Genomic DNA, 16,446 nt, shown 5'->3' on the forward strand with positions numbered 1-16,446 from the left:
GAGATCCCCTAGAAATTACAGGTGCCTTAACTTTAAGGGGAAATACTGAGGGAAGTAGAGAAATTCAGTTTTATTCTGACAGATGCAATGAACTATTTCTCCTTTGCACCTACGACATTCTTTAGGATGTCTGTATCTTAACTGGTGATGTCCACCCAAGCTGAGTGCTACCCTGAACCACCTACAGGTTTTTAAGTCAGCTTTTACCAGACTTGATTGGATAGAACTCTTTTGAAGATGCCTCTTGAACAAGAAATGGCCTTCAGAGTACAGTTCCCACAATCACAGGTGTTTGAGCAATCTAAGAAAAGGTTTACTTTGACACATTTTCGACAAAGGGGGTTTGCAAAGAGCAGCCATTGACTCGAAGTCCTTAGATTCCCTCTTAAATATTTCTGCTTTTATCTCCGTAGTGCTAAAAATTTAAAATGAAGAGACAAACCTCTTCTCTTTTCCAGCATCAGAAGGCCTCTTCCCCATCATCTTAACTACTCTTTATAAAACTGAAATCTCCTAAAATCTAACTTACATCTGCCTTTCTCTTTTTAAAATGGCTTTTAGAGCCATGACATGCTTCAGTGCATGGGTAGAAAGAATCCAGAGAAACGTCCGAGTGGTGAGAAGTGTGTGTGTCTGTATATTAGAAAAAAGAAAGAAGACGGGCTTGAAACATCAAACATATCAGAAAAATGTAATGACTTAATTATAATATAAAGGTCTCCACAGATGCTGACTGAAAGTCTTCATAACATTGTCAAGGCACTATGTGTTAGTTTTAAAAAAAGAGAGGAAAGAAAAAAGAAAGAAAGATAGAAAGAAAAAAAAGAATATGCCCAGTCAAAGATTTAACTGCCTTTTAAAGATAGTTGCTGAGTTAGAAACATTTATGGTATTTTGTTTTTAATGGCTCTAAAATTATTTGCCTCATGAAAACCCAAAGACAACATATCTTAACAAGATGGCCTAACGTTTGTCTGTATGCAACACCATCTGAGGCACGGGACCATGGGTCATTAGCATTGAAGGTCAACTTAGTGGCCATCCAGTCCCCCAACCTCATTTTGCAGATAATGGGCCACACAGTGTCTGCTTCTGTTCAGTTTCTGTGGCCCTTCTTTGCCAGAAGCATTAAGGTGGAAAAAGAAGAAATTGTAGCATTCTAGTTGAAGTGGATCTCTTTAAAGCATTACTATATAGATTAAAATGCCATTTTGAGACCCCTGATATCTAAAGTATTCTCATTCCAGGAGCAGCTTTTGCTACCATGCTGCTGGCATAGAACAGATGGTGGTTCTCTCAATTCCATTTTTCTTTGGGGCAGGTACCTTTGGCTTTTTCTTTTTGTGTGGCCTTTTCCAGTTAGTGACCTCCTTTCAGTTGTTCCCATTGGCTTACAGGTAGCCATGCATAAACCTTTGAGAATAAAGTTGACATTGCTTGGGAGAAAATGAAGTGATTTTGATAAAGCACTGGCGGGGTTTGGGACATCACTTACTATAAGGCTAACTTCCTGGACTTTATTCATCCTGGGAAATATAAATAGGTTTATTTTCCATTCTTTATACCTACCTCAACTCCCTTCTCGTGGTCAGATGAGTGAAAAAATTGTTTGTGATCTATATAGTCCTAGATATGTTATATAAGGCACATCATACCAGAGAATAAACAATGACACAACTACAACATAATAGCTAATATTTACTGAGTGCTTACTATGTAGCAGGCACTGTGCTGAGAGATTTATACATATTATGTGTATTATTTTTACAAAATAATAAAAACCTATTTTACAGGTGAGAAAACTGAGCTTTAAAGATGTTATGTTACTGATCCAATGTTACCCAGCTAGTCAATAGGGAAGCCAGGATTTGAACCCCGGAATTAGAATTCATTATCTTAACCATCAACTGGAGACAATTCTTTTAAGTGAAGTATGGAAACAAGAATGGAAAAACAAATAACACATGTACTCACCATTACATTGGAACTAATTGATCAACACTTATGTGCACATATGGAAATGATGTTCATGAGAAATCAAATAGGGGCGGAGGAGGGGATGAGTAAATTCACACCTGATGGGTACAGTGTACACTATCCGGGGATGGGCACACTTATAACTTTAACTCAAACTGTACAAAAGCAATTTATGTAACCAAAACATTTGCACCCCCATAGTATTCTGAAATAAATATAAATAAATAAATACAAATAAAAAGTCCATCTACCTATTTTTTTTTTTAAAAAAAGAGGATTCTCTTTCCACAGTGATCTGACCACATAGGTACTCACTTTCAAGAAATAATTGCTGGTGGAGAAAACTAATTTTCATTGGGGAAAAGTTATTTTGGAAATTTAAGTCAAATCCATAGTGTTTCTTTTGTCTACAACAGAAAACATAATAGTTATTTTAAGGGGTTTACATTTTATAAAATCGAAGTGGGATAGCAGTGGTTCAACAGCTGTATCCCAGCCTATCCTTTGCACTTCCAGAGCATTTAGTCTTAAATAATTTGTGTGCAGTTGACAAGCCCATCTTTCTAATTGAAAAAAATCTTCCTACATTCCAATTACAAGTGAAAGAGAGAGATTGAAGTCCATCGAAAATGAGATTAGAATGACATAGTAATCAGACTTATTTTTCTTCACTGGAGAGTAAGAAACTTCTCAGTACCATTTACAGGGCATATCAGACTATGTATGAGGCATTCATTTATCTCTTCTTCCATAGACCAATCTACATATTAAGAAGAATAGATTAAAAGTCAAAGTTGGTATGAGGTGGTAGAAATTCTAGCTGTACTACATAATTCTCTGATTTTTAAAAATCAAGAACAGGGAAAAGATGCCTTAGAGAATATATATTTAAGTTCTTGTTAGGGTGGATAAGCTTAAATGTTATGACATTACGATTTAGAAAGTGCTGAAGAGTCTCATATCTGGCAAAATGGCAAAATGCCATTTGTAAGGTAATGCAGGGCAGCTCTTACATTTCATTTTTCTTATTTTCACTATTTAGTGATATCTATCAGTGGCCCTGCCTGTTTTTGTAGCTGTTAAACCATTCTTCCATCCTAAATGCTACACAGCTAGCACAAAAGAACTCTTTAGTATGCATGATAACAGAGTATGACCTTTAATTTATCAAAGTAGGTTCTGTATTTTGTTATCAGCTTGTCCCTGATGCTTTTCGTTTCTTGCTGCTGGTTTTTGATATGATATTCCAGTCTCTTTGCAGTGGGAAACCAATAGCATATAAAGAAATAAGGAAGAAAGTATAAATAGCTATTTGTTCCATATAGGCAATGAGATCCAAAATTTACAAGGTTACCTTTATTTCTCACTAATCCGATCAAAAAATATACAGCCTAAAAAATTTTAATGTAAGTAGCTAATAAGAACAAGTGCTTCTACAAATCTTTGTAAAAGGACTGTAGATATCTTAATGTAGATCCACACAAGAGAGCAACATGAAGGGAGAAATTTCTTAAGCCAGTTAGACATGCACTAAGCTTCTAATTTCTTTCCCAAAGCACCATTGAACTCTGCAGTAGATAGCCTGTGGCCTTCAATGCCCAACATCACAGCAGTTCCACATGAAGTTATTGTTTCACTAGATACAAAGGCCTGCTGTTCCACATAAGGAGCTGGGATGTCATCTCAAGCATTAGTCACGAACAGAGCATTGCCCTCTTTGGGCTGTGCGTGTTCTCTCCAGCCGTGAGACTGACTGGGCTCCTGAATTGCACCGCCCACGCTTACTTACTGTAGCATTGCATTAAGATACCATATTTAATTTAGAGAAAATCTGTGTATGTGTGTTTAAGGAAGCAGTGGGAGCAAAATTGAAATGTGGATAAGTATAGTATCAATAATATAAAATTAAAATTTGAAAAAAGATCTCCCATAATTCCTCCATCCTTACATAAATATTTTCATTTTTACATATTGCCCTGAAAATCTTGCCAATTTGCATTGTATTTTACTTAGTAGTTTTAAATCATGTGTACTAATTTTTTCATGTCTCATGGCATGAATATTTAACCATTTATTCATATTTGTAAGCATTTTTTGAGACTGGATATATTGGAGAATATATTTATTTCAAAAATAGAGTAGCTTTATGAAGTTAAATAGTTTGATCAATTATCAGTCTCTTGGAGGTTAATATCCACATTACAACACATTTTTATGTAGTTACTTCAATAAAATTTAGATTGTAATCTAGGTGAAATCGTTTGCATACTATCACACCTTCTTTCCTCTAATCCATTGTCTTCTTTGAACTACAATTAATTGCCTACTTATGCCAGGTTTTCTATTGTCTTGAATTTTCACTTAAATCTTTTATTGTCTAACTTTCCTCATTTTGCTCCTTGACTCCCCAAAGTGTAAGCTCTCCAATGATAGAATCCATGCGATGTGTTAATATATGCCTGCCAGTGCTTATGCGTTGACTTCATTGAGTCAGATTGTTTTTCCAATGTCTAGCTAAGCTATCCTAAAGAAACAGAGGGTTAACTAGGGGGAACTGGAGAAGAAGGAAGGTGAAGTGTTTTGGGAATAAGAGATATATCTAGGAAGAGTAGATGTAAATACACACCTTGGGCCATTGACAAGTGTCATGAGAACACTGAGTTGGTTCCTAGAGATATGTAAAGGGAAAACCAGAGATAAGACATGGACAAGAAGAAAAAAGGAAATATGAAGTCCAAGCAAAATTTACCATAACATGCTGCAAAGTTCTATCCCTCCTCTCACAAGCCAGTGAAGTACAGTGGTCTTTTAACTCACAACTAGGACCCTTTTTCCATTTCCAACTTGTTTCTGGAGAGGGTCAGAATCAAAAAAGTAGTAAACTTGATGGATTGTTATGCTTGGGGCTTTTCTTATAGGCTAGGGATAGAGAAAAGAAATTCCTGCAGCATTTTATGTCTCAAATGGCTATGCACAACAGAGCATCATTATAAAAGGAAAAAATTAAATTACTTTTCTTCACTGGGATCTCAACTGTAATAGGTCTTTGATCATATTACTTACCTCTGCTTCACTATCTTAATCTGTAAAATGGAGATGATGAAAATATTCCCCAGAAAAATCCTCAGGGATTTGGAGAAGGTTACTGATTTCATGTCCCCAGGAAGGTATTCTCACCCCAAACTTTATAAGGCAGAACTTTCAGAGACAGGGCCATGACATTTTCCATTATACAAGAGAGTGCTATAAGGATTAAAGGGAAGATGCTGGGCCTTTATGACTCGGGTTTACATTATAAGACATTGCTTTAATAACTATTCCATGGAATACCTTTGGAGTCAGATATATCTCATTTCAAAGGGGTCCTTTTTCTATTATGCATGATGCAGCACTAGTTACATCATCTTTTTGAACCTCAGTTTGTCCATCTGTAAAATAAAAAGTATTTGTGATCTGGGATCAATATCAGAGTGAAATGAGATAACCTATACAAGCAAGTAGCACAATTCACAAAACATAAAGCCACTTAATGCATGATTTTCCTATTTTCTGGTGGTCCTGTGTTTTCTCTAATTCCTTTACCTACAGACCATGTTCACAGTGAAAAATTTTATTTCCTAATGCAGGAAACTTAGATGGATTCTGACTGGCTAATTTAATCCTGTTGTCAGAAAAGAAGCACCTTTAGATTCTGATAGTGTGTGTTAATCATTCAATGGGGTCGTAAAAAGTCGAGAAGACAATTGAAGTTCCTTACTGCTGTATATCAGCAATGAATTGGACACACTCCAGAAGGCCCCTGCCCTCATTTATAAAGACTAGAAGATCCATAACTTCTACTACCTATTTTTGTTTCAATTTTGTATCATTTTTTGCCTCAGTTAAACTGGAAAGTTGTTTTCTTTGCAGGCTCTTGATATATTTATTAGAAGCAAGTGGTTCTTGGAGAGTTTATATTTAAATTCATTTTAAAGAAATCACCACTAAAATTAGTCTAGAAAAAGATTGTTTTCAAAGTGATACATATTTCTGAAGATGCATTGAGTTCAAGACTGTCTTTTGCACACAGTTCGTTAGAGAACTGAAGTACTTGCAGAACTTTCCCCTGACCAAATCAACTATCAGCTCTCTATGCAATTAGAAACAAAAAGATCCCAAGTAGTGTTAATTTCTCTATTAATGTGTATGTACCATAGTATAGCCCACCTGAAGCTATAAATCACTGGTTTGTATTTAAGCATAAAATATTTTATTTAAGAGACTCTTTGTCCTATTTTATACTCCAATGGCAAAATCGTAATTGAAAGAGGAGCAGAATTACTAAGTCATTTTATACATGTGTACATATACACATAATAAATGGACACTAACAACCTCACTGCTTTATGAATCTTGAAGAACAAATACTATTTTAACATGCAGCAAATACCCCAATGGGTTCAGCTTCACTTAGAAATTACTTATGAAGCAGTTACCATGAGCCCAGCAATGTGTGTTATACACAAGGTATATAGCAGTGAACAAAATAGACATGGGCCCTGCTCCTAAGGAACTATTGTCTAGAATGTATTACATGAGCTCATTTGATCATGATTGTAGATGTTGCTGCTAATTGTTGTAAGAATACATACTGAGAGAAGGAGCCATTAAATGGAATAATTAGGTGGAGAGGCAAGGGACACAGAGAATGGTTTCAACAAACACATAAGCCGATGGGAGAAATAAGTTAGCCAGTCTAGGACGTGTGTGTGTGTTTGTGTGTTGGGGGTGTGCAGGGATGTTGAGCAGTACACAGGGATGCAGGAAATTTGCAAGGCAAAAGAGAATGGCATGTTTAAAGTGGATTGGCTTAGCTACAAGAATTGCAAAAGCTATAAAGCGACTAGAGTTTAAAGAGTTAGAAATAAATTGTTCAAGATGAAAATGAAGATGTAGGCAGGAGCCAAATATATAGATATATATATTATGTTCATATCTTAATGATATAGGAAATAAAGAAATACATGGTACACATATTTTCATTAGAACAGCTATATTTTTTTCAAAAAATCTCAATTATGTTCAAAATTCATTTATTTGGAACATTACCAGCTATGTTAGGTATTATTGTATTTGCATGCTCTGTATGGCACAATGCATATGACATTTAGTTTAAAATTATGTGATAATGCTGCTTTTAAAACTAGAGTAATTTTACAAAACTATGATAAACTTTTACTTTGCCTTCTGGGCTTAGGCATATCCAAATGTCATATTCTTGGTTAAAATCAAAGGTCTAAAAACAGACTCCTAATCTTTCTTGAAGTATATATAACTTTCAGAACCCTTTTTTGTTTCCTTTCCCAATGTTAAAAACTCAGGAAATAAGAAACCTTCAAAAGAAGCAAGTATCTTTTTTGTTGTTGTAGTTTTCCTTTCATATTATTCTAGACAAATGCTTGGTTTATAGCCTTGCTTTTCTTTATTTTTCCCCCAAATATATTAATGTGTCATGTCCAACACTGACACTTTTATTTCTGAGGAGAAATTACACAAGAGGATTGAGGATTGACAATGGGAGGAGGAAAACTATACATCAGTGTTGTTCATATAGCTTGTTTCCACTGACCAATAGCTATAAAGTTATGATTGAAATTTTGTTTCCCGTTGTTCTTTGAGTCACACCATGAAATTTAACTACAATTCAAGGATTTGAGCTTTATTGCTCCTTGCTGTTAACCTCGATTTTTGAAATAACTCTCATTTCCTGGAAATCTACCGGTTCACATAGAATTAATATACTAATGTGTGACCAAATGTTAGTTAGATGGTGTCTTAGTGCATTTGGGCTATTACAACAAAATTCTATAGACTGGGTAGCTTATGAACAACAAAAATTTATTTCTCACAATTGGGGAGATTGAGCAGATTCGGTGTCTAATTAGGGCTTCCTTCCTGGTTCACAAATGGCCATCTTCTCACTGTGTCCTCCCACAGCAGAAGGAAACAAGGGAATTCTCTGGTGCTTCTTTTATAAGGGCACTACTCCCATTTATGAGGGTGCTCCCCACATGACCTAATCACTTCCTAAAGGCTCTACCTCCAAACACCATTAGAAATTAGATTTTGACATGTGAATTTTGGAGGAGTCTCCACAGGTGGGAAAATGAAATTATCTGGGATTTAATCAAAATAGAGGAAGTTACATTCCAAGTGTTAATGATCAGATTTTCCTTTTCATTCTTCACCCCTGGAGCGTTGTTTGAAGTATCCCCTACGTTTAATACCTTATACCAAAGTGGCCACTCCAGTTAGAGCTTGCACCTAACAATTGATTATGGCAGCATTACTACAGGTGGGGGTGGGGGTGGGGCTTCCTCCTGTCAAAATGCTTAATCCTTTAGCAATTTAAAGGAAAATAAAACCAAATTTTACATGCAGTTTCATTGCTTGAAAATGACTTCGATAGAGACATATATGTTGTTGGTGACATTTTCAGTAAATGTATCAACAGACTGAACCCACACAAAATTAATTGAAGGGAAAAGAAAAGGAAAATCCCATCTTTCTTTTATTAGAGGAAAAGAAGCATGAGACTAAATTGTCTTTTAACTATTCACTAAGAAGCTCTGTTTTCATAAATCTAACCTATGTACTCAACAGATGGCTACAATTGAATTTTGTGCTTTTAAAAAAAAAGTTGAAATTCTTCTCATACACTTTTTATAATCCAAAACGAATAGATCTTTTGGAAGCAGGTCATTATTGCTTTATCCTCACCTCTGATTTAGAATACTTGAAGATGAAAGTCTTCTCCCAGAGATTTACCTTTGTTTTGATTTTAATTTTCAGTTACATTCACCTTATTTTGAATCTCACCTATTAAGTTTAAGCCTGCTTCTATTGACCATTCACCGAAGCTCTATATGGTATTTCTGCATCCCGGTGTGTTTGGTATTAGATCCTGAACATTTCCATAGAAAGGAAAAGGTCATTGGAAATTATATTTGTCTTTGGCCTTTCAAGTCAAATGGGTTATTTTATGTCCTTTATATTTTAGGTAAGGTCTAGAACTACGGACGGGATTAAATATAGTCAAGAAAACCATACAAAACTCCTGGATGATATTTTACAAGTAAATACCATCATGAATTTGTAAAGAAATAAAATGCATCTTGAGAAATTACTGAAAATAATATACCTCAATTGTCACTGTTAATATGTAACTTTTAAAGAAAATCATGAGGTAGAGGTAAAATATAGGCCTAGTCCTGCTGAACCTAAACAATCCAAACTATTTTATATCCCATAGTACAAGGGTTTTGGGAATCATCTATTAAAAAGACATTGTCACTGTTTAGATGTGTCTTCCTTTGGTTAACAATGTATTTGTCCATAATTTTGCCACAGAAAAGTCATTAGTGTTTTTTTATTCCAGTAGAAGAACAAAGAATTTAGAGAATAAAGTAGACATATATTGAATTGAAGTAAGCACGATCTCTTTTCCCATCCGTTACCCCTACAAATAAAGTCTGTCCTTTGACTTCAAAATCAAGTCTTTCAGTTAAAAAAAAATGCTCTTTAAAATAGCAGGCATCTGACATTCAGGGATAATGGGATGTATGAGCCTCTTTGTGTGTCTCCCTTTGTTATAAATTATCACGTATTTTCACACTTGTCTCTGCTGCCTACTCTACTTTCTGAATTTCCTTATAGTTGTTGTTAGATGACCTCTATGTTAATCACTGGGAATGCAGTGTTTGTGTTCTTTTAGCTAAGTCTCATCAAGGATCTTCAAAAGCTATTGTTGACTTAAATCATATCATACCAATCAAATTCATTAAGCTAATAGTGCCAAAGGTATGGAGACAAATCATACGTATGTACATGTGTATGTGTTTTATGTGTTCTTCTTCAAAGTCATTCAAAAGGAATATATAAAGCTTTCATTTTTCTCTACCTATCCTATTTAGGACTCCCCCCCCAACTTTTCCCTACTAATAATAACTATGATTACCTATTTTGTGGCATGGGGAAGTTATTTAAACAAATGATGAACTGATTGATTATATGGGTGTTGAGATCAGTGACAATCTATTACAGACATAAAATTATAGTTGAAATATGTAGAATTTCATTTGAAAAGGAAGGGAAGTTTAGCTTAAGTGGTCTATTCTCTGCATATAAGTATTTGCTTTTCATTTGAATGCTGTTAGGCTGTGGGGATGAGTTAATGGTGGCGCAAAAACTGTAAGAACTAAAACCAAATATTTTTTCACTACTTCATTGTACAGAGATTTCACAGGAGGTGATGTGATAGGTATTGTGCAAGCAAACACTGAGGAAACAATAAACACTACACATAGTACTTGACCTCATGGAAATTCAGAGTTTAAAGGAAAACTATTTATTGAATATGTAATTACAAGGTCAATGCTTGTTTCTAAAGGGCAGATTTGAGGAGCTACAAGAGCATATAGTCAAATGTCCTAATGTAATGTGAACAACACGAACAGCTCCTCAGGAGGCTCCTGCCAAGACCATTCCATTCACGAGTGATGATTGGCTAAAGAAAGATGGAAGTGAGGTAGGAGCAAGGGAGAGTATTTCAAATAAAGGAAGCGACAAGTACAAAAGCCCAGAGAGGAGACAGAAGAGATTTAGAATTGAAAAAAGACTCATAAGGCCAAAAATTGGAGAGCAAGGCAAAGATAGCCTTTAAAGGGGACTGGGGAGCTAGGAAGGGAACCGATCATGGACCTTATTAAGGGTTTGAGATTTTATCCTAAAGGCAATGGGAGGGGATATACTAGATAAGTGGTAAGATTAGATATTGGCTGACATATGGAAAATGGGTGGGATTGATTGCAGAGAGGATGAACAGAGATCTATTAATACACTATAGTATTAATTGGGCAAGAGGGATTTTCGACTTAGATTTGGATAATGTCTGAGAGAATGTGGGTCACTCTAGCATGAAAACAAGCTATACCAGTGTAAACTGGGATGATTGTTGGATGACAAAGAAGTCCCTAGAGCAAAGGATGTGTGTTTTGGGAAAATATTTTATGTTTGCTTTTCAAATTATGCATGTAAAACATGTTTATTATATAAATCACAGATAAACCAAAAACATATAATTCATCAATAATCACACTGCCCTAAGGTAACCAATATTAAAATTTAGCATAGTTTTTCAAATATACATATATGGAAACACACAAAAGAGAACACAAATTGTGTATACTCTTAAAAAATGAAAATAGGGTTGGAATTTTATATAATTTGTATCCTTTTAATAAAATTATCAGTTTACTAAAAGTATATTCCCACATTATAAAATATTATTTTACAGTGTTTTAATGATTACATATACAGAGAAATGCACATCAATGTTTCTATTAAACTTTATATTTTTTTATTTTGATTTTCACATTTTAAATTAAATATTAGTGTGTGAACTATTTTCACTCATATAGACATGCATTGATAAATTGACAAGGTCTATAGATAGTTCTTTTCTATTTCTCCCAAAGTATATGGCCAATATTATGGTGGGTTTACTGTGGTAAGTATAATGTATTATAAGACTAGCATAAGACAACATTTATAAATTATTCTAAATAAAAAAATGTATATTATCTTCCCTAGCAAAATGTTCCAGTCTTTTTACATAAGTAGTACTACCATTCAATGTTTCTTTCACCTCTAAGTCCTCATCTGAGTTATTGCCAAAATGTCTTAGCCCAGATTTTCACTTTAATTTAAATGAAATAGAAAAACTCTTCTTGCAACATACACAGCTGAGCACTAAGATGGCAGCCAAGATTCTCTGTAAGTGCTTTATGGATCAAGAAAACACTCATATATTTGCAAGCATTATTCAAGGTCAATGTAAACAATGTTTCTAGCAGATAATTTTTTATTCAAAGAAGCAAGGCTCTCAGTTTAGATCCATGAATAGGGGCCACTGTTTGTGGCTTGTATTTGTTCCTTCAGCTATCATGCCTTTTTAAGAATAACTTAATAAAAAGGAGATATTTGAGTATATAAAAACATACATACAATTCTTTTTCAAATATTATATGCTTCAACATGTTAAGCTTTAAATGGAATTCAAGGACACTCAAATAAAGTCACTTTTGTCAAAGCCTTTTCCTATAATAACATATTTGGATAATGCGAGATGTATTCTTTTGTGATGTCCAAGTGATTGATAAACCAATTTATGTGGAATATACAAGAACTATTTGGACTTTGTGGTTTTCTTAAATGAGGCGAATAAGAATTTCTGTTTTCTGACTAGGAAATAAAGTATGCTAGGCCTATTTTAGATGCTTCAGTGTGCCAAAGATGTTATTAAGTCTGGTGTTCATAAATTACTAATCTGGAATAAGAGGTTGAATGTATTTTGAAAACTTAAACCTGTTTCACCTGAACATGTTTAACTAGTTAATAAGAAACATCAAAAAGACAAAACCCTGAGGTCAATGGTCATTTTTTGTAAAGCTATTATATGCTGTTTAAATTGGTTGTTTGGGTCTGTCTATAACATAAGTTTAATAACCTAGCTCAAATGCAGATTTCTAATTTTCAATTAACATAGGAATAATTTTGTTTGCTAAAATAAAATAAATGAATGAATGATAAGTCTGAAACATGAAATGTTCCAGGTAGAACTTTTTAAAATTCCAAATTTCAAAAAATCATGTGGCAACTGTATAGCTCAAGCTTTAAGTATTAACTTTTAACCTTTGACCTTACAGATTTTAACCAATGAAATGTCTCTTTAAACTTTAAAGGAAACAATGATAACGAGCGCCTGGCGATTGCTAGACAGCGAATTCCATATCGACTTGGTCGAGTAGTTGATGAATGGCTACTCGACAAAGGTAAAAAACATTGATTAAAACTTCAAATAAAAAAATAATTTGAACATAACCAAGTAGTACTTCATTGTAACACTAATAAACATAAAAAATAAATTTTCCGTAAAACTAAATTAAAAACAAATTTAAAACAGTAAAATATAGATAGTAATATTTGCATACCTTGTATAATAATTTCTATACATTTTTAGACGTACCAGCTGTTTAATAATCTTACCCAGTTAACTTAAGGTTAAAGGGACTGTTAAATATAATCCACTAACTCAATCTATGAAGGTACTCACAGCAAGCATTAACCCAAAATGATAAATCATTCATAGATTATATTACATGTTCCAGCCTCTAAATTATTAACTAAAATATATGTAGTTCTGCTATCTTTATCATGGTCCTGAAAAAAAAAAAAAAAACTCTTTGTTTAAACTCTAGGAATCTTAAATAGCGGGCAATATGGATTGCCAGTCAAAATGAAGTCCCTTTAACGTTTGCAACCTTCTAAGAGCATTTGGGAACAAGCCCTAATTAAAACTGAACTTAAAGTTGTGTGCATGCTTTTTATGAGCAGAGAGCAATCTGCTAAAACTGGATACTCAATTTGATAATAATGGTACTGTTGCTAAGGATTGCTGTTTGATGGAAATGTGCCATAATTTCTCCATTGGTTTGTGTACCATTCCTGAAGCCGCTTTTTACATCTGAAGCTATTTTTTTTTTCGTTTTGTTTTGTTTTGATAGACTTGCTGAAAGCCAATCAGAAACATATTTTTGGAATTTTTTTGTCTCTGACATGCTCAGTGTAAACCATGCATTTCTTTTCAGTGTGATTGCCGGAAAAATAGAATAATTCAAATAACAATGGACTATCGCATTCAAAAAATAAATATTACTAAAGAATAGCATATAGATACATGCAGACATGTGAATTATGAAATTTTTATCATAAAATTTAAAATTACATTTCAGCTGCTATATACTAGTTTCTTTCAGTGGTAATTTCAGAAGGACAAATACTTGAAATGTTAGTTATCTCACATTTCTTTAATTTAACAATTTAGACTTAGGAGACCAACCGTATAAGATCTTGAGGTAAAAGGGAAAGGGGATCCACTAAAAATTTACTTGTAATATATATCTTTGATTGGTCTTTTAGCAAAAGCACTACATTTACAATAAGTTAAGAGTTTACTAGTATTTGCCAACAATTATGCATTTCATGGACACCTCATTTATAAGCAATGAATTATGAGTCAAATGCCTCTCTTATAGTTTATTGCTCTCATTATCCACCCCATGAAAGATCTGTTGTATCATCCTTTGTAGATGTAGAGTTCACAATCAACATTTTTGCATGTATGTAATATTATTTTTACAGGGCGTCAGCTCACAATCTTCAATAGCCAAGCAACCATAATAATTGGCGGGAAAGAGCAGGGCCAGCCTTTCCAGGGCCAGCTCTCTGGGCTTTACTACAATGGCTTGAAAGTTCTGAATATGGCAGCCGAAAACGATGCCAACATCGCCATAGTGGGAAATGTGAGACTGGTTGGTGAAGTGCCTTCCTCTATGACAACTGAGTCGACAGCCACTGCCATGCAGTCAGAGATGTCCACATCAATTATGGAGACCACCACAACCCTGGCTACTAGCACGGCCAGAAGAGGAAAGCCTCCCACGAAAGAACCCATTAGCCAGGTGAGCATGAGGATTTCATTTCTTCATTTTGGACCTATGATTATGAAAGTGGGCTTTTCTACATATGTATCATTTCTAAAATAGGGTTTGTTTTTCTCTTAATCTCAGGCGCTATGGCTTCCTTTGAGACTTGTTTAACATAATTCATTCAGTTTGAATATGAAATGTGTATATGCTGTGGATTAGAGGTTTGTGGATTTTCATAAAAGGCTTTGTTTTGGTTTGTTTGTTGCTAGATGATAGGCTTGATTCAATGACCTTGATCTAGATCAGGTTGAGGGGACTGTCTGCTAATTACATAGGTTTTTCACTTTTTAAGTTAAATGAACAAGTAAATTAATGGAATATTTGAAGACCTTGTTTGAGCTCAACACTTCATCAAAATGAAAGAAATCGATCTTAAAAAAAGAAATTATACTACCACTTCTATTGTATTTTTAAGTCTTAAAATGTTGAATTTGTAGGCATGTGGCTTTCATGGTGAATAATAGGTCTACTCTTTTACTGTTTACAAGAAAAATACTCCATTAGTTTATCTGAGTACAAAGACCGAAAAGTATGTAAAAATTGTCTTAGGCTAAGGTATGTTGTCTATGTGACTAACTGCCCATACTTAGAATTAAGTTTAATGAGCTTATTGTTCGATCTTGTGTCTAAAATTTTTGAAAATAGAATTTTTAAGTGTGATATTCATACATCTTGGAAGTATATTAATGCAATCAAGATATCGTTATTGATTGCCTACTATGTATCAGGCACTGGTTTAGGTATTGGTGTTACATCAGTGAAGAACACAGGAAAAATATCTGCTATGAAATGCCGTTAGCTGCTGTTGAAATGCCGTTAAATGCTATTAGCGCTGTTGACATTTATAGCCTTTGTACATATTCACTTGTTAATTCTTTCGGAATTATATATTTTCCTTGATCCAAATTGATTGTTTCATTTTGTTTTATTTTTAATCGTCAGTAAGTGTCTTCAGTAGGTGCCATATAAAGCTTTTCCAAATACACAAACCTTACTTTTCTAGAAAACTGCCTTCTAAAGAAGCAAGACTGACAACAATTATTTTTTAAATTTCTTTTACTTCAAATATTTAAAACAGACCAGTATCAGACTTGGAAGGAAAGTAATAAAAGGCAAATTCTGTTTCTGTCAGCACCCTGTCTGCTAATTAACATATATTTCCCAGAAAAAGAAGAAAATAGATTCTGATTTTTACTTTGAATAAGAATGGGTGAGAGGAACAGAATAAAGATAAAATGTCCTGGAAGAAGAGATGATCAAAAAATTGTAAATTCTCTAAATTCCTAAATGTAGTATTGCATATTTTGTACTTCTATCCACACTGATTCTCTTTTTTCTCTTGTTCCTTTTTTTTCCTATTTGCATTTGACTACAAAGTAAAATGGGGTGTCTCACAGGTGGTTCATCAATATGTGCATTTTGATCACTCTCTATATCTGCCAGACACTGTTCTAGCCATGGGGATATATTGGCAAAACAAACAGAAACTTCTACCCTCATGGAATATACTTTAGTAGGAATGTTTCCTTAGTGTGATCATTTTGTTGATTTCTCTATCTTGTTTGAATTTACAAGATTGTCGATAATGTAACACTTAGGACCTTACCTAAAGACTTGTGACTTTAGACACATTTATGCTTGCCCAGTATCTCCATTTAACATTCTTTCCTAATATTTCATTAATTTGTTGTTGTAGATTCATGGTTCATTTAATGATAAATAAGTTATTAGAGTGAATCTGATATAAGAAAAATGAAACACGAAAGAATTGATAGACTATTTCCTTTATATAAAATAATTTATAAGGGGACAATCTAGGCCATTCAGATTTAGGAATATTTTTATAAATATAATCTGAAATCATCAGATATTTTTCTTAGTA

General features: G+C 33.9%; 1 protein-coding gene across 1 annotated transcript in view; it reads left to right on the top strand.

Moving 5' to 3' along the window:
• NRXN1 (neurexin 1) overlaps window positions 1-16,446 on the top strand; it is a 1,407,118-nt gene that overhangs the window by 1,210,001 nt on the left and 180,671 nt on the right. The window contains 2 exon segments of the mRNA XM_012638853.1: window positions 12,759-12,848; window positions 14,218-14,537. Of these exon segments, the coding sequence (XP_012494307.1) occupies window positions 12,759-12,848; window positions 14,218-14,537 (410 nt within the window).

This window comes from Propithecus coquereli, unplaced genomic scaffold, assembly GCF_000956105.1.
Source record: "Propithecus coquereli isolate 6110/MARCELLA unplaced genomic scaffold, Pcoq_1.0 Scaffold136, whole genome shotgun sequence".
Classification (NCBI taxonomy): Eukaryota; Metazoa; Chordata; class Mammalia; order Primates; family Indriidae; genus Propithecus; species Propithecus coquereli.